This window comes from Parus major, chromosome 7 (genome assembly GCF_001522545.3).
Source record: "Parus major isolate Abel chromosome 7, Parus_major1.1, whole genome shotgun sequence".
NCBI classification, from domain to species: domain Eukaryota; kingdom Metazoa; phylum Chordata; class Aves; order Passeriformes; family Paridae; genus Parus; species Parus major.
The window spans coordinates 25,394,069-25,416,993 of NC_031776.1; the positions used below are offsets into that span (position 1 = coordinate 25,394,069).

The window sequence follows — 22,925 nt, forward strand, 5'->3', positions numbered from 1 at the left end:
AGCGCGCACCCCCCGCGCCTCTTCCCTCCGCGCTCCCCGCTCCATCTGGAACCAGGACGTGGATGTTACATGAAGGTAAAGGCGGCTGCCGGCGCGCTCGGGGCTCCGGGCTGGGGGGACGAGGGGTGCTGCAAGCCGCGTCTCTGTGCTGTGACCACCCCCCCTTCCCTTCCCTTCCCTTTCCCCCCCCCGCCGCTCCCCCTCCCGCAACTTCGCGCTCAGGTCGCCGCGGGCGGAGAGCGACTCTGCCCTGAGCCCTTTCGGTGGAGGGGTGGCGTGCGTGTGCGCTCTCCCTCCGGTTCCCTCTCCGAAAAAACAGGAGAGCCGGTTCCCTTCTGTCGAAGGGGATGTGGGGGCTGTGTGGAGCTGGGGGGGGGGCGCGTAAACAGCCTCGAGGGGAACGAGCTGCGGGGGTAGTTCGGGGTCTCTAAAATGCGATGAACTCTGCGGAACGCCTGAAACGGATTTTTATTTTAGCGTGTTTAATAAAAAACTTTGCGATCCTGTGCTTTCTAGGCACATGTGCGCGTTGCCCTGGTTATGGGCAGGGAAAATAGGTTTGAGTGCTGTCGTTGCATTCCTCTGGTACATTTTTAGTGTCTCCCTCGAGCAGAAGGCTTGTATAATCGTTGTGTCTATATGCGACAGAGGCTTTCCGTGTACCTGGTGATGGGTTAACTCGTGCATGCTGTTGCAGCACCTGCTGGAAGAGGCATAACGTCTTTTTCCTTTCAAAAATCTCAAAGAGCGAGTAGCTAAAACTAGATAGCTGCCAGTGTACGTGAAATGTTCCCACCTCTGGTCTGTTCGAAGGATATACATCGTTCAGATGTAAAATACACGTGAATGAACTTTATGCTACTATTTACACCCATCCAGGACTTCAGTGTGGCCAAGCTGTTATAATTTCTTCGACTGTGAGATAGAAAATATTTGTGTGATTTGTGTATTACAGAAGTGCTAATGGATCTCATCTGAAGAATAATTGTTAAACTGCAGTGTGCACATACATTTACTCACCCACGGGGCATTTCTCTTGCCCTGAGCTAAACTCGGAGCTCAGTGGTAAAGGGGTTTTGTGAGTGCACATTTGTCTGCTTGTTTTGGCAAATAAATGCTCTGTAATGTTGGGAGCCACCGACGTGTTCACAGGCGTGCAGACGTTGTGTGCTCATCACATTGTAAATGTGCATTGCAGGAATACAGGAATGAGTTACATTAGAATTGGTAAACCCATTTTTTATTAGATATATGTATGTTGAAGGAAAGTTTTCCAGTTCATTGCTTGAACGTAATATATTCAGTATTATAATCTTATGGATGCCATTTTCTTGACAATGGATTTCTTGCTTCACTGACCTAAAAAGTTGTTTATACATATTGCCATGACTCTGGCTTGCACCATGTTGATAAAATATGATTCTGTGTGATAAACTTACAAATATATACATGTGTGTCAATGTTTCCCAGGCAAGTTTATACTTTATAAACTCAGAAATGTCCTGTTGGTCTGATTTTTTTGCTAAAATTTTGTTGTCATTACAGTTTCTTTGTGTTTTTAGATGATGTATGTGTTTTTAAGTTTAATTTTCTAAAGTCACATTAAACAATGAAATACAAATGCATTTTCCTCACAAGCAGAATTGTATTAAATAATTTTACCTTTCAGTATGTTTTCCTTGTGTTTGAAGTTAAATTTGTTCAGAATCAGATTTACCTATTTAGAGTTTACTTTGATGGTTACCTCTTCAGCAAAATTGTCCATGGAACATGCATTGTTTATTGCCATGCTTTACCATTCTTATGTCCTATTAATGTCTAATTTAGATTGTACAGTATTGATTGAACACCCATGCTAAAAATACTTTCAGGGTTGGGTACACTTACACTTATAGCAGCAGGAGAGTTCAGCCAATACTGTTTTTCTGTGACTAGAATTAATTAATTATTAGCAGCTATATTTGTAAAGCATGAATAAAACCCCAAATCCTGTAATCTTAGAAGTAATGCTAATGGCTCTGTGGAGTGGATGAGCTCTGTTAATGAGCAAAGTTCATGTAGTACTATTTACATGTCACTGCCATTAGCATATTTGAAATATATGGTAAGTTAATAGTCAGGGTGCATCATTTTGGCTCAGATCCTGCAGTGGCTCCTGTTTGGGCAGATGGATCCACCTGCACAAAAGTTGCTGCAGGAACGTGAGCTCAAACATTGGTTCAGTAGACATCAGGCCTGTGTTTGTGGCAGGCATTTGCTGTGTGTGAATGTTTGGTTGTGTTTGTGTGATGTCATAGGGGCTTCTGGGCACGCAGAGCTCCAGGGCTGGCAGCCTAATACAACAGTGTGTGACACGATTACTCGGGGATAAAGGGACTTTTAAAAGATTGCTTTCATATTGTAACAGCACTGCTGAAAGGTCCTGAGCAGCATCTGGGGGTTCCATTTCACTGGGTCATTATTTATGGTCGTTACTTTATACGGATTTTGTTGAGTCTATATGGGAGTTTTGTGCATTGGTTTATGTTCAAATAGAGAAAGTGGGATACACGCTTTGCAAACGTGTTCTGGAGAACTGAGGGGAAGTTACACTGGAGGGGAAGGTAGCCAGGATGGGTTAGCCATAAACTCATCTGTATGTGGGAACAAGAATAGCTTGCTTGGGGCAGTTTAGACTTTGGACATAGTCAGTAGGTTGGGTAAATGTCTTCTGAAAATTACAGTGAATTGAATATTCTGTTTTAACTTTTCAACTGGTCAAAACTTTAATTAAAACAAAGAGTAGACATGTGCATGGGCTTTTTTGGTGTTGGAATCAATCTTAAACTGTTTTCCTTAAACTGATAATAGCACATTTCTGTGGTTTGTCTTCTTACTGCCAGTAATTTGATCCTCTGGTTTATCATGATTGTGTCTTGCTCCTCCCCTTCCCCAGTCTGGGTTTAAATTTGATGCAAGATCATATGAATCCCTTGCCTTCACATCCTGTTTCTGTGTCACCTCACTTCCATTCCCACCAATTAAAAAAATGGTCAAACAAGAGAATCTTTCAGCAGATGGTTGACTGTGCTTTTTTTTTTTTTTTAATACCACACTTTCACTCTGGTGCTGTCACTTTTCATAAAATGGCCACACAAAATTCTCATGGGCATTAATGTCCTCCAACCTAAACTGTAAAAATGGAATATAATATGGAATTATTCATGGGGGAAAAGAAGGAACTGTGAAGGTGGAAGAGCAAAGGGAGGGGAGAATGGCTCGAGCTGGAGACAAAACCCAAGGAGCTCAGCAGTGGGGTGGTAATACAACAGCAGGTCTTTGCTGTCTGGACCAGCTGTTCATATATGCTTGTTTGGGAACAGAGGCTGTTTTCCTTCAGGACTTGTAATCCAGCGAAGTAGCACAAAAACAATTTTATTTGGCTTTTGAAATCCTTTAATTTCTAAAATTTTTGAGTTCCTTTTAAGTCTATATATATATATATATATATGTCTCATTATTATAGTATTATATATGCAAGTACATATTCCAAATCTCCATCTTTATTTTGGAGAATTTCAGAATTATTAGAAAACTATTGCTGTTTGTCACTTACAAAATCAATTACTTCAAGTTCATAGCAGTTAAAGGGTTCACAGAAGTTTTATTGACGTGCTGACATACCAGAATTCAATGTCCAGATGAGTAGGTTAAAAGAATCTGGTTAACAGCACACTATCTCTGTACTGGCTGTATTCAGTGTCCCAGTACATGCCACAGAATGTTACAGCTGGTGGTCACAGAGCTTCTCAGTAGATCAGACAAACAACTCAATGAATTTGTCTTTGAAATGTGAGAATTGAACCAGCTTCTCCTTTCTCAGCTTATGTACCTTCAAAAAAAGACTTGGTAGGGTGATGCAATTAGACCTCTCTTGGCACACTACTTTGTCTCACACTGCAATTATTTCTTGGACAAGTTTACTGTGACTATTGGATGATAAATGCAATTCCATTTGTGTGGTTTATGAGACACTGCCATCTCTACAGTTACATGAGGAAGGGGGAAATGGCTAATATCCATTTAAAAATAAACAGCCTTTTAATTATGAGTATTTATGATCTGTAATGAGGAATGCTCTGGGAAATATTTTCACTGATTGGGGTGTGAAGTGAGCTCTTCATTTCCACTTCACCATTTTCAGTCTGACCCTAAGATTGATGAGGAAGAAATCCACTTCTTCTGGCATGTACATTCTTACACTGTCTTTCTTGGTATTTCTTATCTTTTTCAGGGTAACTAGATTAGAGAATAATAACTGAATTATTCTGCGTGACCAAAAGTCCAGATCTTCAAATGACAATCAAATGTGGTGCTACTAGAGATTAACATTTTCATACTTGGATATTTTTTTTCTTTTTTAAATTTTTAGTTTTGTAAATTAGAATGGTGTAGATTAGGTTTAAGGAGGATGTGTTCAGTTCTCTTATTAGCCTGGGTTTTGGACTTTAAATTAAAAATTTCTAAATATGTCCTAGTCAAACCGTTGTTCTGACTGGTGCTTTTTCTTGGGAAACATCAGTTTAAGTCTGAAGGTATTGAGTAATATGTGATTTTGCTATTTTGTTTGATAGTTTTAATAAGCTAATTGGAAAAAAAAAATGTAAGCTCTTTTCTGGTGTTTGCTACGAGTAAACCAGAAAACCAATTTTAAATGGTTTTGGTTTTGTGCTTTAACTGTGCTTGGGTTAAGCAAATGATCTTCATTTTGTCTCCAAAAGGTTATTAAGACAGTTGAGTGTACTTTAGCTTTTTCCAAGTCCTTTGGCCAGGTTTTTGTATTTGTGTACCAGCATCTCTCTGACCTACAAACCACCCACTTGCCCAAAAACCCAACCAACCAAACCTCCAAAGACTGTTCTGTATCTGCTGCAAAAAACGGAAACCAGAAACAAATTATATCACTACTGCTCTGAAACTTGTGTCAGTTATTGAGTACAATAAAAGTTACATAAGTAGTGTTTTCTTAGATGAGAAAACGATTCTTAGTTAAGTAATTTGCTTTTTTTTTATGGCATAGGTCAGGTTTAAAACCAGAAATTCAAACTGTATCAAATAATGATCAAAATGTATCAAACATGATCATGAATCTCTCTCCATGTAAACCAGAGCAGCAGCTGGTTAAAAGAGCCTGCTGTGGCTCCTTTGTCTCGGTGATGAGCTGGCATACTTTGTCTTGGAGGAGATTAACAAGTGAGATTGCTGTGTTTTCTGGTCACAGTGGAAGGTAATATTTGCAAGAGTCTAGCAAATGGATTTGATAACACTGCAAAGCTGTGTTTTTAAAAGGAGAGATTCAAGTGTGACATACCAGAACTTGTGCTCTCTCTGTGTGCCAACAGAGATGCAGTGCTGAACTAACTTCACACTTAGTTCAGGCTTGAAATAGAGCTAGTTGAATAGAGTGGTTAATTCCTGTCCTTCAGGTAGAGAAATTACCACATGGTCAGTAAGAGTACATGGAAAATATAGCAGTCAGTGGAAGAACAGTTATTGTTATTAATGCTCTCTGAAGTTCCAGCTTGGCACTGTTTTTTATCTGGGCCATGAGATAATTTCTTGATGGTGCTTTTCCTTATATTTTCCTAAGCCATGAAGTTGCAAAACATGTTAATTGTCATTAAAGCTCTTATAACTGATTTGAACAAAAAAATAATCCAAAATGTGATGTATTTTTCTTTGTACAGAAAAAAATGCTTCTCACATATTACAATTATGATTCAATGCTTTTGCTTAAAAAAAAGACAATTTAGGAGGAAGAACACATTATAAAACTGTTTTCTTTCCATTAACCTTGTCAGTGAATTCAGAGATTTTTGGGGGGAAAAAACATGCAGGCTTCCCATGAAAAATTGGCTTTGGAGAGAGTTAAAATTAGCATATGTCACTTTGCATTTGTCTATCTTGATACATGCAACAAGCTGTTAGTGTCATCTGAAAAAGTGAGACATATTTTTGTCTTTTGATGTGTAAATAAGGTTAAAGATGACCAATGCTGATGTCCAGTGATCTGTTGCATTGTAAGTTGCTTTTTCCCGTGCGAACTGTGTGTGTGCACTGCATATGCCATGTTTTGTACTGTGTCTAAACTGCTTATAGTCTCAGTACTGCTCTTAAAATGTTTTCCTGAATTTAGAGTGCTCCTATTTAGAAAAGCTTTACTTTTGGAGAAGGGATGTATATCAGTTTGTTGGACTTAACAATAAAATTTTATGGAACTTGCCATTTAAGTTTTAAATCTGTGGCCTGTAACTTCCAAACTGTGAGCTGCACTTGAGACTTACTTTGGAAGAGGTTCTTGCCTTTTCTTTGGGAGGCAGACTACAGTTAGGACTGATGCCACAGTCTGTTTTTAGTACTTGAGTGCAAATGAGGCTATGGGTGAGTCTTGAGAATCCTAATCTACAAGTAATTCCCCACTTACTATGTTTTAGGCTTGTGTGTTGACTCTGTAAGAAGACAGTGCATCCTGTTAGCTCATCCAAGTGCACCTGCTTTCCATAGACAGATCTGTTTAATATTTGGAAGGATGTAATGTTTCTGAAAAGAAGGTTTTGAAAGACCGAAATGTGTCTGCCTCTAAAACTGAAGGGGTGTATCATCTTTGTCTAAGTTGGGATAGAAAAGAGAGGAAAGAGGAAAAGGACAGCTGCCCTGCAATGATTTTAAAGTGTGTAGGGTTTTGGTAAACAACGTAATGAAAAAAGAAAGGTAAATTATTTTTTTTTATTGTCAGCAAATCTCATGATCTGTTGTGATATTTGTGCTGAAATAACCATGGTACACACAACCACAGAAGGGAGAAACTGAAATGCAGAAGTGGTATTACAATGGAATAAACACACCAAATGGTTATATTATGGGGTCTTACCTCCAAATGATTTGAATATTTTTTTGGCTTTCTTGTTTCCTGTGAGTTTAAATAAGACTACTGATTTAGATTCTTCAGTGCTACGGGCTGATACAGTTGCTGCTGGTTGTAGTTCTGTTATCTCAAGTTTACTATACATGCAGCTGGGTGAGGAGGGACAGAACATTAATGGTGGCGAAAGTTTCTTACCTTTCTTAACCCTTCACTAAGTAACATTTTGCTTCTCCTTTCATTGTATGATATATTACAATATACCATGTAATTCAGATTTGTAAGCTATTCGGGCTGGAAGTGGCTTGAATTTTTTAAACCTTCAGATATTCAAATTTGGACTAAGAAAATAATTTTAAAGTTTGTTGTTGGGAAAACATTATTTTTGCTTTGCTTTCCTGTGTGGTGTAATGTGGTTACAATTTTTTGGCAACTTCGCTTAATAGGTTTGCTGTTAATTAAGAGATTTACGGTATTGGTGATACTGTCTCTTCCTTTTTCTCATAGTATAGATTTGAGTATCTTGTTCTACAGTTCCTGGATCTGCCTGGGGAAGTGACCCTGGGAATGTGTGCCTGGGGAGGGATGCAGTGTGGTGGGGGTTCCCTGGGTTCTTCTGGTAAAACTGTTTTTGACTTTCCACAATACGCATGCCTGCAGAAACTCTGGATTATTTGCAAGCTTTGCAATAGTTAAGTAAATTGTATAGAATTGAATAACAGGCATAATAAAGATATTAATTAAAATATTGCTGCTTTCAAACACATCCACTTGAAAGATTGAGAGACATACAGTAAGAAAACAAGGTGTGAGTAACCACCAAGGATGTATATATACGGTTACACTTAGAGCAGAATTCCTCAGTAGAGGACTAGAAAATAGATTGAAAATGAACATCTGACAAAAAGTCCTCCAAGAGGAAATTCCTGCAGGAGAACTTCATTCTAGAGATTAATTAAATGAAAGATTAGAAATTCTCTAGATAGCTGTAAGCTATTTAATAAAACTGAAATAAGCAATTAAAAGACTGGGTTGTAGTTACTAGCAGAAGCATTGCCTCCTTTTAATGATCGTGGTGCTGTCCCCTCCCCAGTTACATATGTTCTCCCTTCTTTTATGGGAAAGCTATATGGGAGCTCATTAATGCTGGATGATTTCTGCAGGATTTTCATAAAAAGCATCTTTCTCTGAGTAAGGGTGATGTAGATAATAATTTCTTTGGCATTGGAAGCACATACACAGTCCTGAGAAAACAGAAATAAAAGTGCTTTGTAGAAATTATACTAATGAAATGTATGTGAGAGAGTAGCTTGAAAGAGAAACCTGATTAACATCTAAAACTTCAGCTCATGTTCAGCTACCTTTGAATAGAACTTATGTTGCCAGTAAAGCTACTTTCTCAAATCTCTGTTTTCTATTTCTAAGTTACATTGGTGTAAGCATTTTCCAATCCACCTCTTTACAGTCTTTTTTTTTTTTTCCGTTTGTTTGCCAGACAAACAGATTCATTCTAATTGTTGTGGGAAATGATTGTAGCTGCTCTGGTATCTGCAAAAGCCTTTTTCCACTGAAGACTTTCATATTCATTTGAATATATTTTGTGTTTTGGTGTGCCATGATAATTGTGCGTGCTCCAGCAGTTGTGTACAATAAGCTGGGATGTGTTATATGACCAGAGATCCATCTCTCATCGGATAGTAGAGCGTGATAGCAAATCATGTCATTGTGTTAGGACCAAAGATGTGTAACTACAGATTCAAAATTGCCATAGTTCAGCAGAATGAGTGTGCCATGAGTAATAAGGAAAAATAGGAAAAAAGAAATAATATATGTGTTGAGCAGTGCTAGAATAATAATTTTAAATTGCTTCAAAATAAGATACTACTTAAGTTGTTGAAGAGCTCTCTTGGTAAGATTATTTTAGAAGTGCTTATTACTTCCCATGAGAAAATAAATGTGGTTTCTGTTAAAGTAAAAATAGGCTGATACAGAAGTTCTGAAGATAAGCTTATTAATGTTATTTTTTTTCTGCTGTAAACAGAAAGCTCTATTCTAAAAATCTTCTTTCCAGACTTAAATGTCTCTTTTTAGTACTCAGAAAAACCCACAGTCAAAACTTTTCTTTTGGCAGTGTATAACTATCCTCATTTTGTTAGTGTAATTAACGTATATTGTACACTTTGGATATATCTGTATGCATAGTAAGTAAAATATCATTATATTGGGTGTATAGTGGACAAAAAGATGGAGTGATAGGATTTTAAAATTCTGTAAAATGAAGCTATGTTTTACTATAGATTATATTTGAAGAGTATTGTAAGTTATTTAGAAAAAATGTCTGAGAAGCAAATACCAGTGTTTATGCTTCCTCTTCAGGAGTGATGGGGAAAATTATTTTAAATATTGTTTTTAATTAGACTTATTTTCTGTCAAACCATATCAAACATGCTTGCACTTCAAAAAATATTGAAATGTTCTGTTGACTTTTAGAAACTTTTTGGCAATGCAACATTCTCCATTTATTTTGTCCCTTGTTTAACAGTTTTTGTGTGTGTTTTCAAAAGCACTTCCATTCACCATTCAAGGAATTCAATAGAATTCTAATAGGAACTGCACATAAATAACTACAGAAATCAATGCTTCAATTCAGCCAAGAGTTTTTTTGTGACTTCAAAAGCCACAAGAGCATTTATTATTAGAAACATACAATTGACTTTTCTTATATTATCATTTTGCATAGTGATTTGGTTTTTACCACCACAACAAGATGTTTGACAGTTTCATTTGAAAATGATGTATTTACATTTGGCATTCCAAAACAGTGTAATTTTAATCTTTTTTCTCAAGCTCTATTCGTTTTATTTTGCATGTTGTACTCTGTGCAGAGGTTGTTAGTGAAATATTCACTGGTGGATTTTTCCTTAAACATCAACCAAATGTTAAGCATAATCTCCTGTTCTTATATTGTGACGGAAATATAAAAATAGTATTCAGAGAATGGAGTTGTTTGCTTAATTTTCATCTGTTCCAACTCATGCAGTGTAAAGTAAGTCCTCTCCTTCAAAATGCTCAATTTTCTTATGCTAACAGCCACAGAAGTGACCAACCTGTGATTGTGCAGGGTTATGCTGGAAGTACTTTCAGCCTTTAGTGTTCACATTACACCTTAGGCCATGTCATCTGGAACATCTCTTTTGATCCTGAAGTTTTTAGGTGGGTTCTAGGAAGTGAGATTATATCCAAGGAGGTGGTTTGAGCAAACCAGAAGCTTTAGAAAGTTGATGTTTTTCTTTTGAAGTAGTCCGAAGATGATGTGATGTGAAATACAGCACTCTGTGTTCAGTGGTGTTTTACTGCCTTATGAACCCTTTGAGTGGTGTTTTGGGCAGTATCCATTAGGTAATGGTACAGTGTTCATATCTGGGCTGGGGAGCACATCTAGAAGGGAAGAGTTTTGTTCTGATTGTCAGCAGGGTACTCAGATGAATGGATTTTTTTTATATTCTTGCTTTACTTTCCAGTGTTGCTGTTAATTCAGAAAATCAAGCTACCAGCAGGGCCTTTTAGATGACAGTCACCTTTCCCCACCCTCACAATCTCCTAATTCCTGCTCACTAGAAAGTCTGGTTCTGTGTGAGAAGAAGGAGGTGTTAAGAGCTTTTTTGTGGATTAAATTTCATCTTGAGAACCAACTGAGAACTTGCTGCCACCAGTCCAGTCACCTTGAGATGCAGACCCACAATCTCCTCCTCACCTACCTTGCTGCATGAGTAGGTCCATGGTTTGACACTTGAGAAACATTTCAGCTTGGTGGAGATGTAGGGAAGCATGGCCTGTCTCTAGTCTTTCCCTGTCCTAATGCTCAGATCAAACTTACACTGCTCGTTGAGAAGTGTTTTGCTGGTGATGAGAGGAAAGAGAGGCAAGCTAGAGTATGGTGAGAAGCAAGATTGCTAACACAGACAATACCATAGCTGCAGAGCCATTGATGTTCATTTAGAATTTAAATCCTGCCATGGTGTTATCTTGGAAAAAAAAAAAAAGGGAAAGTGAAGCTAGAACTTCTGTTGGTTCCTCAAAGTTCTTCCCCATTTTCTTTTCTACTTCTGTCTTATTCAGATTGCATTTGAGTCAGCTGCTTTCATCTTGACACTTAATGTCATTCAAGGATCCACAAAGTTAGTATGTTAATGTCTGCATTTCAGCTGACTGATAGGTACACCAAAACCTATCTTAATTTTGTCACTGCAATATGAAGCTGCTTTTAATTTCCCAGGGTGTTTGGCATTTATCAAAACAAGATAATGGAATGTTGCTGGCACAATTTGTAAGCCTACTGTTTAAAGTTTATTAAACATGAATTTTTCTTAAAACATATTATTGCCCTTCCTCTGTTCTTGTAGGTACTTTGTAACAAATTTATAAAATGGGAGAAATAATAATGGGCATCTAAAAACAGTTTAGTTAAGGAAACTTGGTTCTGCTAAAGGGCAAAAAATAATTTTAGATTTGTCTAAAAGCAAACATCCCTCTGTATTTTTAGGTTTATCTGTCTGCTGCTTTTTTTATGAAAAACAGTTTGACAGTAAGCAAGACAAACCCAGTATCTCATGTTTTATTTAACATGGTCAAATATTTGTGGGTATTATCAATACTCTTTGGCACTGCTGCTCTCAGACAGCCAACCTCAAATATATCAGAAATGTTTTGATGCATTTTGGATACAAACATACATGTTTTACACACAAACATTTGATAAATGTTTGTAATTTGTTTTGAATGCAAGAAGCAGAAATAGAAGCAGAAAACCCTCCCAGAAAATACCAAAAGGGGTAGGAGATGGAAAAGACCAGGAAATCAGCAATCTGTCCAGCTCATGCAAGTAGGTGCCAGAAGACCTTAAACATGGATATAATAAAATACAGTACTGGTATGGAGCAAGAAAGAAGTTCTTGTTTGATACAGCATGATGTGTTTCCTAGCTCCCCATTGTCAGGTAATCATTTTTATTGAATTTATTCAAAGTATATACAAGTATATACCCTCTCTGTAGAACAGGTAGTTAAAAATTTATCTTAGGGACAAAAATATAATCCTAAATTTGAACTAAATCCTTCCCTGACCACTTTACCGTGTTTTGTACTTTTCATCTCTTTCCCAGAAGTGCTTTCTTCTGCCAGGGCAGGGTCTGTGAGTGTGCTTTTACTCCTCCTTACCATTATAAAAAACCTGAATCTAATAGATTTAACATTGAATGTCTTGGTAAGCATTCCATCAGCTATATATAGATAAAAATTGTGTTTCAAAGTGCTTGAAAGCTGTAATGCATTGAATTTTTGCAGTATTGTATGAAGTAACCTGAATTCTTTCTGTTTTATTATTGTGCCTTTTCAGGTGTTTAATTTTGGTAGTGCTTGGTGTTGGAACAGTCTCTTGGCTGTTCTTATTTGACCTGCATCTGGTTTAGGAAGCTTAAAACCGAATCCAATTGAGGTTTTGCTATCCTGAGAATCATGAGAGAGGACATTCATCTGTCCCGTGGGCTGTGCGCCTGACTCAGTATCCTCATATGAGGAATTCCCTCTCTACAACAGCATGACATAGTTGGATTATGTTTGTATCTTATGACCTACTAAAAATATTTTCTCTTTCCCACTTACCTTCTAAGAGCCTTTTCAGCAGAATTGGTGTATAACCACCTTGTATGCAATTTCAGTATTTTTGCAGTGAATTCTGCCTGTTTGATAAAGAAATTGTCCATACTTATGAAAGAAATTTATGTCTTCAGAAAATAGTTTTCCATCTTAATTTTTAAGAACAAATCTTGTTATTATGTTCTGAAGACACTGATGACACTTTAGGAATGTGGGGGTTTTTGCTAAATTTAAGCATGTGTTACTGGGAATGAAGTAGATCGAGTGTAAATTTCCATAAATGATTGGATGCAGGGTCCATAAGGGGTTGTGAAAACTACTAGGATCAGTAGAGGAAGCATAAATTGGATCAGAAGCTGACCAAAGAGAACCCTGCAAACTGTTATATTCTAAAAGCATTATTAGTCATGCTCTTCAAAAATGAGTCTTGAAATTAATCCTATCTCATTTGTCTCTTCTTATTAAAAGCTGTAGATAACACAGAGTTGAGAAAAATTTTTAGTGTGTCAGACGATTGGATTGTACCATAAGGAAAATAAGATAAACTCAAGATTTGAGTACTCAAAAAATTAATACTATTTAATACTACAAAATCAAGTATTTTAGGCATAAGAACTTATTGAATTTAGGAGTTATGAATTGGCAAGTAGGAAAGAAATTTGGGGATGCTGATAGGGATGTAAGTAATAGCTCCCAATGGAAAGCACAAGCAAGGATAACCCACCTAAAAATTATCTATGGTTCACAGAGCAAAGTGTAGAGCAAGAGCAGTTTCTGTACCTGCTCTAGCATTGGCTAGTAATCCTTATTGCTGGCTTGGAAAGCAGAAGAGAATTGAGGATAGCAGCTCTGAAAGTCTCACCCAGAGCACAAATTAAGGGTGACTGTGACTATATTGGGGAAAAAAGTTTCAGTGCAGAATTTAAAAATTGTTTGTTTGGTACGCTTGTCAAGGTAGAGTCAAATTTGTTACTGTCTATAGATTATGTTTTAAAAAAATGTATTTATAAAGCTATTTTCTGGGAAATACCTAAGTCCTTTAAGACAGTTTCTTTTGTGCAATTCTTCCCAGACTTTTCTTTTTGCATGAGAATACAACTGGAAAGAAAAAACATTCCGTGAGGGCTTTGAAAGATCTTAATTTTAAAAAGCAATTGCATGAATTGGATTTCAACTGTTAAGTTTTAGGGTAAATGTTAGAAACTCAGTTTTAACAGTAATCTATATTATATTTTGATATACTGGTATTTTGATTTACTGACCTTACGACAGCAAACTGAAATAATGGCCTCTTACATGAAGAGGTTTGTGCTGAAACCAGCTGAGGTTAGTTTCCCTGGAAAAGAGTGCTGCTACTGGTGCCCTATTATGACACAAAAGGCTGATGAGCAGGAACATCTGGATCTGACTGTCAAATGAACTAATGTGGCAATACCACTAATTATACCTCACTCTGAACATTTGTGTCCTTGTTCAGATTTACAGCATTTACAATAATATTATTATGTTTATATATATGTATATTTATGTATATATAATATTATATTGTTATGCTACATATCTATATTTATACTTAAAACTTGGGAGGGAAATAGTGGGAAACCCTTTGTTTCAGAGCAACCGATATAATTTATTAATAGTGAGGTAGATATTGTGCTTTAGAGACTTTAATATATCTACTCTATGGACCTGGTCCAACTGTATAAAGCATTTTTTCAGTGCCTACAATGTGCCTAGCTGAGCTGATCTATTTGGTTTATATGGCCAGGTTTTGGTAGCAAGGGCAGCTTCTGTGAGAAGTTTCTGGAAGCTCCCTGCAGGTCCAGCAGAGCCAATCCCTGGTGGCTCCCAGACGGATGTGCTGCCAGCGAAGGCTGGGCCGATCAGAGATGGTGGTAACACCTCTGTGATAACATTTAAGTTACACCACAGAAATAATTACAGCCAGAGAAGAGTGTTACACCATAATGATTTTGCTTGTTAGCAGGATTTTATTTTGCAAGATATATCTGTGTAGACAAATCATGATTTATTTGGGGGTGAATTTTGTTCTTCATTTGTTTGTTTTTTGATTTTTAATAGTTTTGATCTGAATAAGCTCAGATGAGACTAAACACAAGCAGAAACAAATTCTGAAGGAAGGAAAAGAGGAAGAAAAAGTTGTTATCTTTTATTAATCTGGATTGAAAACTGAACATCCGAAGCCATTGGCCTTGATCTTTTTAGAGAACGCCTTTTTCTTTTCTTGAGGAAAAAGATTTTGTTGAGTAATTTTATGTATCGTAAACATCTCATGTATCAAAATAGACAGAAGCAGAAAATATCAGTATGTATGGAACATAATATTTGAACAGGTAAGAAATGAATACATGTCATGTGATATTTAAAAACTTCTACATGATTGCGACTCCTAAGCAGTTACAACTTATGTTATGAAAAGTAAATAAAAATATTATTTCAGTGTCAATTTCTGTTTTGGAAAGAAAACACTGGTTTCTAAATCAGTTAAATAGTTTCTGAAGAGTTAATTTGCTCTCTGAAAGTCATCATTTGTAAGCTAATAGACAAGTATAGATAAAAATATGTAGGGATGTTCTTTCTCCTTTCCCCTATGGCCAATTAAACATTGGCTACTGTGTATAAATGATTTTCTTATGTAGCAATTACCGTTCCAGGACCTACACCAGTGCTTGGTAGTCACTTTCCAGAACATGTTTGCTTAGCCATGCGTAGTTAAACCCAAGTCCCCTTGGCTCTTCTCGCTGCTGTATTGACTGCTATTGACCACAGCAGTGATACATCCCTTGAGCACTGTAGATCCTGTAAAACAAGGTTATCTATGGCTGTGCAGATTACAAAGTGCATTTTAAAAATGTAATTATTCTAAATGTTATGCATACCGTTGGCTTTTCAAGGGAATGTATGCATTCATGGCAAGAGTAAGAGTTAAAAGTTGTATTCGTATATCAGAAGCTGAAGAGTATGTGTACAGGTGGGGCTGCTCCCCACACTTCTGGGAGCCTGCAGCGTTCCTGAAGAGAGGTTATTTCATCCAACTGCCTTTGCCTTTTCAAGTCCAGTGCTACCATCTCAGTACATGTTATGATCTTCTGTCACCAGGGTGTGACAGGGGTGTGTGCTCATTGCTGGTGTGGATTGATAGGTTTTTTGATTGGCATGGTGCAGCAGAAACATTCACACAACCACTCAAGATCCAGGATGCTACCTTTAAATAGCTGTTTGAAAGAGCCAGTAATGACAGATGTTGGGAAAGGAAGGAGCAGATCCTGCTTTCTCTCTTCCTTTAACTGCTGGTGCTTTTCTGCTTTACCCACAACAGGTCTTTGGACCTGTACAGTTAGATGGCATTTTCAGGTGGGAGAAGATGGATCAAGCAGCTACATTATCAACTTGGCCTTGCTTACCTGCTCCCTGCTGCCTGAGCTGAAAGCTTTAAGCCAGTTATGTTGGATGCACTGGCATGAAACTCAGTGCACAACCTCTGTATTTCCATAAATCAAAATAACATTCTTTGTCTTTCATTGGTAAAAGTGACAATCATTATTTGCAGTATAAGTTTATCTATTTGGACTTGGACATGTGCAAGATAAGAAAAATAATTGTGAATTAAAAGTCTAGACTCGATCAATATTTTGGCAAATGGTAAAACTGAGAGCACAGTAAGAAACATAAGTGAAAGTTCTGATGCAGAGACTAGTAGGAAAATGTATTAGCACCAATTACAACAGTCTTTCTTTTTGGAAAGGTCTGCCAAAGTCATTGATGAAGATAAAATCCAATCTTTCCCGTGGGTGTGTGCCAAAGATGATATGCTAAAGGAATCATAGAATTTATGCCAAGTTCTGTGGGTTTTAAGAATTGCTTGTTAACTAGAGGAGATTTTTTCCTTTGAGTTGCATAAATTAACCTTTTTTCTAACAATTCATCTTTTGTTTATGTGTTACTGTTCCTTGTTCATTTGTACTGTCATCGTCATTCTCCCCCCACCCCTTATGCACTAGTCACTTTTCATACCACAGGGAGAAAAATTTTGCATCAAAAGGGCTGGCACAGCACGTGCTGCAGATAAGAATGGGAGCATGCTCTTGGATCAGATAAAAGATCCGGAACTCAGTAATCCTGACAGTGATGAATAATATGGAGAAGTACAAGACTCATGTCCTGTATACAGTGAATCTTCCTTGATGTAGCCACATACAACTGATTATAAATCCATTCTTCTTTTTTTTTTTTTGTTTTGGTTTGTGTGGTTTTAACATGTAGGAACTGATAGCTATAACTTTTATTCTGTGGAATATTTAACTATTTTTAAATGTTCATGGTAAACCCAAACACAAAAGCATTTCTGGCGTCTTTCAGTCAAAGAAATACTGAGCTGAAAAAAGAAGGTACTAATGTGTTACCTTTTAAATAGAGTGCATTGTATAAGCTTATTGTTCATTTTCTGAGCAAAAGAAAGAATGAGCATAAATTTGAAGTTTTGAGGATCATGTTGTTGATACATATGGATGTAACTATTATAAAAGACCTTATTCTAATGCCAGTACCTGATAAGAACAGCAAGAGATGTATGACCAGTGTGGGCTGCTGCCACTGACTCACTGTGTAATGACAGGCAAATTACTTGGTTTACTGCATCTTGTTCTATTCCTTTATAAATGAGAAATAGTTTCCCAGTAAAACTTTGAGATCATTGGATAAAAGATTTTTTTTTTGTACGCCTACTGCGTATATAAATTTGAAGATAGAAAGTGCAGCAAATACCAGGTTCTGTGCAAGTCTTTTACCAGTACAGACACAGTAGGATGAGTCTTGCCGCTCATTATGGATTGTATTAAGCCATGTTGTACTTTTGAAGACCTCCTAATGCACAAACAAAAATAGGGGTTTAGGTCAGATTTAGCACTTCAGGGTGTATTCTGTTCAGTTTCTTTTTGTAGTTAAGTATAGCTTCAATAAAACTTCTCTGGTGTCTGCATTGGTAACTACCATTCCGTTTTGTTTGATACGCCAGACGTTGCACCGCCTTCAGATGAAACAGTACAGGGAGCCCTTTAGAGTAGTTTTCTGTCAATCTCTATCACCTCTGTCATGTTATGTCTTTGGCTGCATTTTATCACTGAATTTTTGTAACATTTGGGGGAACCTGACCTTTTCAGATTTGTCTGAATTAACACTATAATCTTAATCTTTCCCCTGGCACCTCCTGAAACAAAATACAAATTAATGATTCAGACACCATAAAACAAATCACATGCCATTTGTTTCTTCCCAAGGATTCTTCATTGTTATTCTTTGCTGTATTGTATGCAAGTCCTTGTGTGTTCTGTGGTGAAAGGGACTTAAATAATGCAGGAAATTTTAGGGGAGGTCTGTAGCAGATAAGTAGGGAAATTATGCAAGTTTCAGGTATATATGTATTATGATTTGGATAAACATAAAAAGAAAGGCATTATTTCAGCACTGACATATGGAAGTTAACAGGGTTGATGTGTGCTTTGTTTTTTTAATAAAGTCATACTTTTATTGTGGTAATCCATAAGTAGCTATGAAAATAGTGGGGAATACATGAAATTTCTGGTCTCCAGTGCTTCAAAGAAGAATGTGCTGTTGTCTTTTTTTGTGATTGCCCCTGTTTTTGCACCTTCATCTCCTTTCATTCCATTTGCCATCATTCTTAATCCCTTTTTAATTTGCTCACTTTCTTAGGTATTTTCATCACATATATGCTCACTTTAGTTTCATCATTTAAAAAAAGAATATCCCATTGATGATTCTAGCTATCATCCTGTATTATGTGGTTGTGTTCTGCCCTAGATTCAGTAAATACAGTTTTGAATTTATCTTCACATTTTCCTCACCTTTTCACTATTTTCCACCCTTTTGTGCTTGAAAATGCTTGAAAAAAAGCTTGAAATGGCTTTTAACAAAATGAATGTGTGAATGATATTCACTTGGCTGGATGCTAATACCTTTACTTCTTTCCTTGTTTTGACCATGAAGGAAGCCTTCCTCTCCTCATGGCCACCTGCTGCCCTCCGTGTGCTGCTGTAGTGCTTTTGCCGCTGCACAGTGAGTCATATTGGGGAATTGGTCTGACTGAAGAATAATTTTGCCAAAATTGTGTTGCTTCTTATTTCCCCACTCTGGTTTACCATATGGCTGTACAAATGGCTATGTCAGCAGTAGGGAGAAGATGATGCAAGGCTGGAAGCAAGAGGCCAGACTCAGGAGTGGGTCAGGGGTGCTGTGTTAGCTAACACTGCCAGGTTATGTCAAAATAAAAAGAGTTTGTCAGAGTAAAGTCTAGTTGTCTGTGATATTATCACATCCTACTTCTGGAAATCCTGATCTCTCCTGCTTTTTTGCCTTAACCTCTCTAACTCTCCCCTTTCCTATTTAACCTGTTTTCCAAAGCTCCTTGTTTATCTCTTTCTTAGAACAAGTGATCAATAACAATATCAGTAGAAAGCCTCCATTTCTCAGTGTTCGCAGGAGGTGGAGCCTGTTGCCCTCGGGATAGGTTGGAAACCTATTTGAATCATTTGTGTAGGCATCATCAGTTAAACCCGTACTGTCATTTGTACATAGCCATAAAATAATTACAGTGAGGTTTAGACTGATAAGCTGTTGGCGTTAGATATGTATAAGTTCAAAAAAAATTATTTAAATCAGTATTTGTCCAAATCAGTACAGTATGGTACTGATTGCTTATTGCAAAATTTGAAAAACTTAAACCATTTTGGTAGAATCAGTGCTAACAAAATAAATGTAATGTAACCTAACCTGTTTTCATAGTGTCTTTCCAGCAGTGACTGCATATCTTAACAACAAGATAGTTCATGTCCCTGAAATCAATCACAAGATGCTCTTGGCGAACAAATGCACTAAATAATGCCTTCCTTTTTCTAAGTCTGCAGAGATTCACTTCATTACTTTGCAGTCAAGTTATTAACAAGCAGCATAAAAATGTTTGGTATTTTTTTCTTGTTTCTATGTTTGTTGAGCAATGTTAGTTTTACTGTACAGCTATTAAACTCATACTGAAATGGTGAAATATACATCTGAATTTAATTACCTGCAAGTATGGTAATTTTCAAACCTGAACTTAGGTTAAAATGCACAAAAAATATTCATTCCCTTATAAATCAAATTCTGCATACTCCCGTGTAAATAGACCTGTTCTAAGCCTGTATGTAATGGTGTGTCTGCATGTGTTGAAGTCTCAAAACGTCTCAGCTAATGTAAGAGTATCTTTTTGTTTTTCTTAAAAATTCATGTGTATTATGCTTCCCCTATTCCTGTACTTATTTGAAAAAAAAAAAAACCAAAACAAAACAAGAGAAAAAGTGGCATTGTTTAATCAGTGTGATGCACACCACAGAAATAATTTCTGTGGCTTGGTGTGTACAACCTTTCAGAAAGGAATTCTGTTAGTTAAACCTCTGGTCAGTCATATAAGCTGTAGTTCATTGTCTAGAAAGAAGTCTGTTGCCTTCTTTCTGGCTATCATAATACCAATTTTTGACTTTTCCATTTGTTTCTAACAAAAAAAATCAATGTTTGGTTCTTTGAAAGACTGAGCTATGAAATAAAACAAGAATCTGAGTTTAATGCACTGAAACAGACATAAGCTCACTCAGGCTACACGTGATGATTGCATATTGGGTTTTTTCAGTAAATAAGTCATTTTACAAAGTTTAATACCAGAATTGATGTACTGCCCTGATGAATGTGAACCACCAAATTCCAGTGTCTTGAAGTATAATCCCAAATTGGAAATGGAAAGCAAACTGTCTGTGGCAAATAAGATGTAAAATAAATATGACATTTTGTGGGTTCCTCTCTAGATCTTCTCCCAAAATATGCTACGGCCTTATTGTGTGTACACTTGGGAATCTGATGCCCATGTCATCAGGCTGGCAGCACTCCTCTGGGAGCTCTTTCCGTCACCCTCCTCCTGTTCTCAGTAGTTCTGTAATGTCTTTTCAGCCTATATCAGTTCTGTATTGCTGGTGTCTGCTGATAACATGGATCCCAGTGCCAGCTCTTTTCTATAAGCCCTTGAGCACTGTTCTTTTTTCCCAACTGAAAGGAAGGCATGATCTTCATTCAGGAGTTGCTCTCAGATTTCTCAGGTAATACTTTTCTTGAATTCCTGCCAGTGGAGATAGTGGTTGTGTTCTCTTTACCTAAATGTTGCTGACAAATTTTCAGCTATTTGTCTCCTGTTGCCTTGCCTAGATTTCATATGCATTCCATAGATGGTGTGTTTTTATCTGTAAATGGTCTCAAAACAGGCACTTAAGTAATAGCTCTCTGATCATCTTTAACTCTGATATAGTTACTCTGGAAAGCAATTTTTTATTCTCATAAACTCTCAATCATATTCAGTAGAAAATTGAAAGAAACTTCTTAGTGAAGCCAACAAAACAGGAAAACAAGCTAACTATGAAAGTGAATTTTAGATAAATGTTCAAACACCTACAATTTTAACACTTTTCTCATCCCTTGTGGTTGAGACTAAAAATTCATCAGTCCATGGGACTGCAAGATGAGATGTAAGAACCAGATTTGTAGTGGTATTCAAACTTGCTATGTAGTGGTGGCATGGCTACTCCTACTCCAGCTACCAACATCTTCCCATATCATGTTTCAGAGGAGTATTACAGTAATCTTACAAAGTAGCTTAATAGAATATATAGTGGCAAAAATATTAATGGTGGGTCATAGAGTTTTTGAGTTATTTTGCCATGGTGGCCACCATGTGACAGAGATGTACATGTAGTGTAGCCTATATATCTGTTAAAAAACAAAGCCTACCACAAAGTATGCATAAACTGTAGGTTTGGGTGTATGTGCTCTGGAGTTACTTATTTTGGATTTCTTGAGAGCTAGATGAGATTTTTCTGCACTTTCATGAGCTCTGTCAGCACTTGTTCAGTCTAGTTGGCACCTTTTCATTTCTCTCTGTTTTTTTCAGCAGATTTTCTTACAGAAAGGCGGATGATCTAAGACTGTGAAGAAATTCTAATTTGTGTTTCTCTTTATATACTTCCAGAGGACAGATGGACACGTCTGTTATTTAATAATGCTTATGGTACATCCTTCGTGAAGAATCAGAATAGCTCGTAGCAGTCTGCCTGCCTGTCAGTAGCAGACACAAGCTTCTTGTTGATTTTGTGTTAAATAACAGGGATTTCTGTTCTCTGGGCTCTAGCTTTAAGAATTTGAGAGCAGCAAATTCTGAGATGGGCACTGTAGATTCTTCATACTCTTAGTTGCTGAGAAGCTCCCTCAAAGACTTTTGGGTGACCTGGTAAATATACTTTAATAATGCTGTGCTGGTTCTTGGAGAGTGAGAGCTACTTTTCATGAGGATAATGTGATGGTGGTGGTATTAATCTCTTTACCATTGGCTTTCTCAGTGATGTACATAACATCATGCTCATTATTCTTAAAAAGTTTCCAGAGCACCCTGACACCAATTTCTGCATCTGGAAAGGACAAGCCTTGATACATTTCTCTCCTCTGAATAGTCAGAACTGAAGAACCATTCAGATACTCTTCAGCTTGAAACACCCTGCCAGCAACTAATGCTGAGGGAGTCATGGTTCATGGCACTGGCAACCCACTGTTCCATGGGCAGTGCATATTCCTGGCAGTTCAGTTTTTGTGTGATCCATCTGGAGCTGCGTCACTTCTCTGGTTTCACAGACTCCAGCTTCGGACCGGCGCAGTCTGACTTCTGAGGAGAGGACCTCTTACAGCACTGGACAAAGCCAAAACTTGGCAAACCTTTACTGTACTGTAAAGGGGCTCATTCATCTGTTTGTTTTTACTCTCTTTTATTGGAGCTACTGAAACATTTCTAGTCAGGGGTCACCAGGATCTGCTTCCTGTGACCTAGGGAGCAAATTGTATGTTGTTGTCACATCTTTCCACAGAAGATACTAACAATTTAATGGTATGTTATCACTGGTGTTAGTGTGCTGACAGTTCTGAGACTCTTGAATTCTCTTGTTGTCATCCCATTTCAACAACTGCATGGTTGTACCTAGGTGACTACTCCATATGTGTCTATCCATGGCAACAGACACTTGCTCAAGTGTACTTGTTCTGATGTCACTATTGCTAATCTGCTGGTGTAGTGGCTGGAGTTCAGAAGGTCTAAGTCAATCTGGACTTCATCAGATAGTATTTTGCATAATCATAATGCAAATGTAGTGGCTTCAGATCTCGTTTTTTTTTCTGTTAAAAAACGTAGTTTCTGTGTCTGTTCCCATGTTTAACCTGTAATGAGAAAAGAATACTTTCCTTTTTGTGAAGTTTTTTCCCCCTTCATAATA

At 37.2% G+C, this 22,925-nt stretch overlaps 1 protein-coding gene across 3 annotated transcripts in view; it reads left to right on the forward strand.

Moving 5' to 3' along the window:
* The window catches only part of PTPN4 (protein tyrosine phosphatase non-receptor type 4), a 114,802-nt gene that overhangs the window by 1,048 nt on the left and 90,829 nt on the right, over positions 1-22,925 (forward strand). Inside the window, exon 1 of one of the 3 annotated variants that reach the window (XM_015634625.2) lies at positions 7-75. The exons of the other annotated variants lie outside the window; for them this stretch is intronic. Within the exon in view, the coding sequence (XP_015490111.1) occupies positions 63-75 (13 nt within the window). The 5' untranslated portion in view covers positions 7-62. Of the gene's footprint in view, positions 1-6; positions 76-22,925 lie in introns of those variants that run through there. 3 annotated transcript variants of the gene reach the window in all.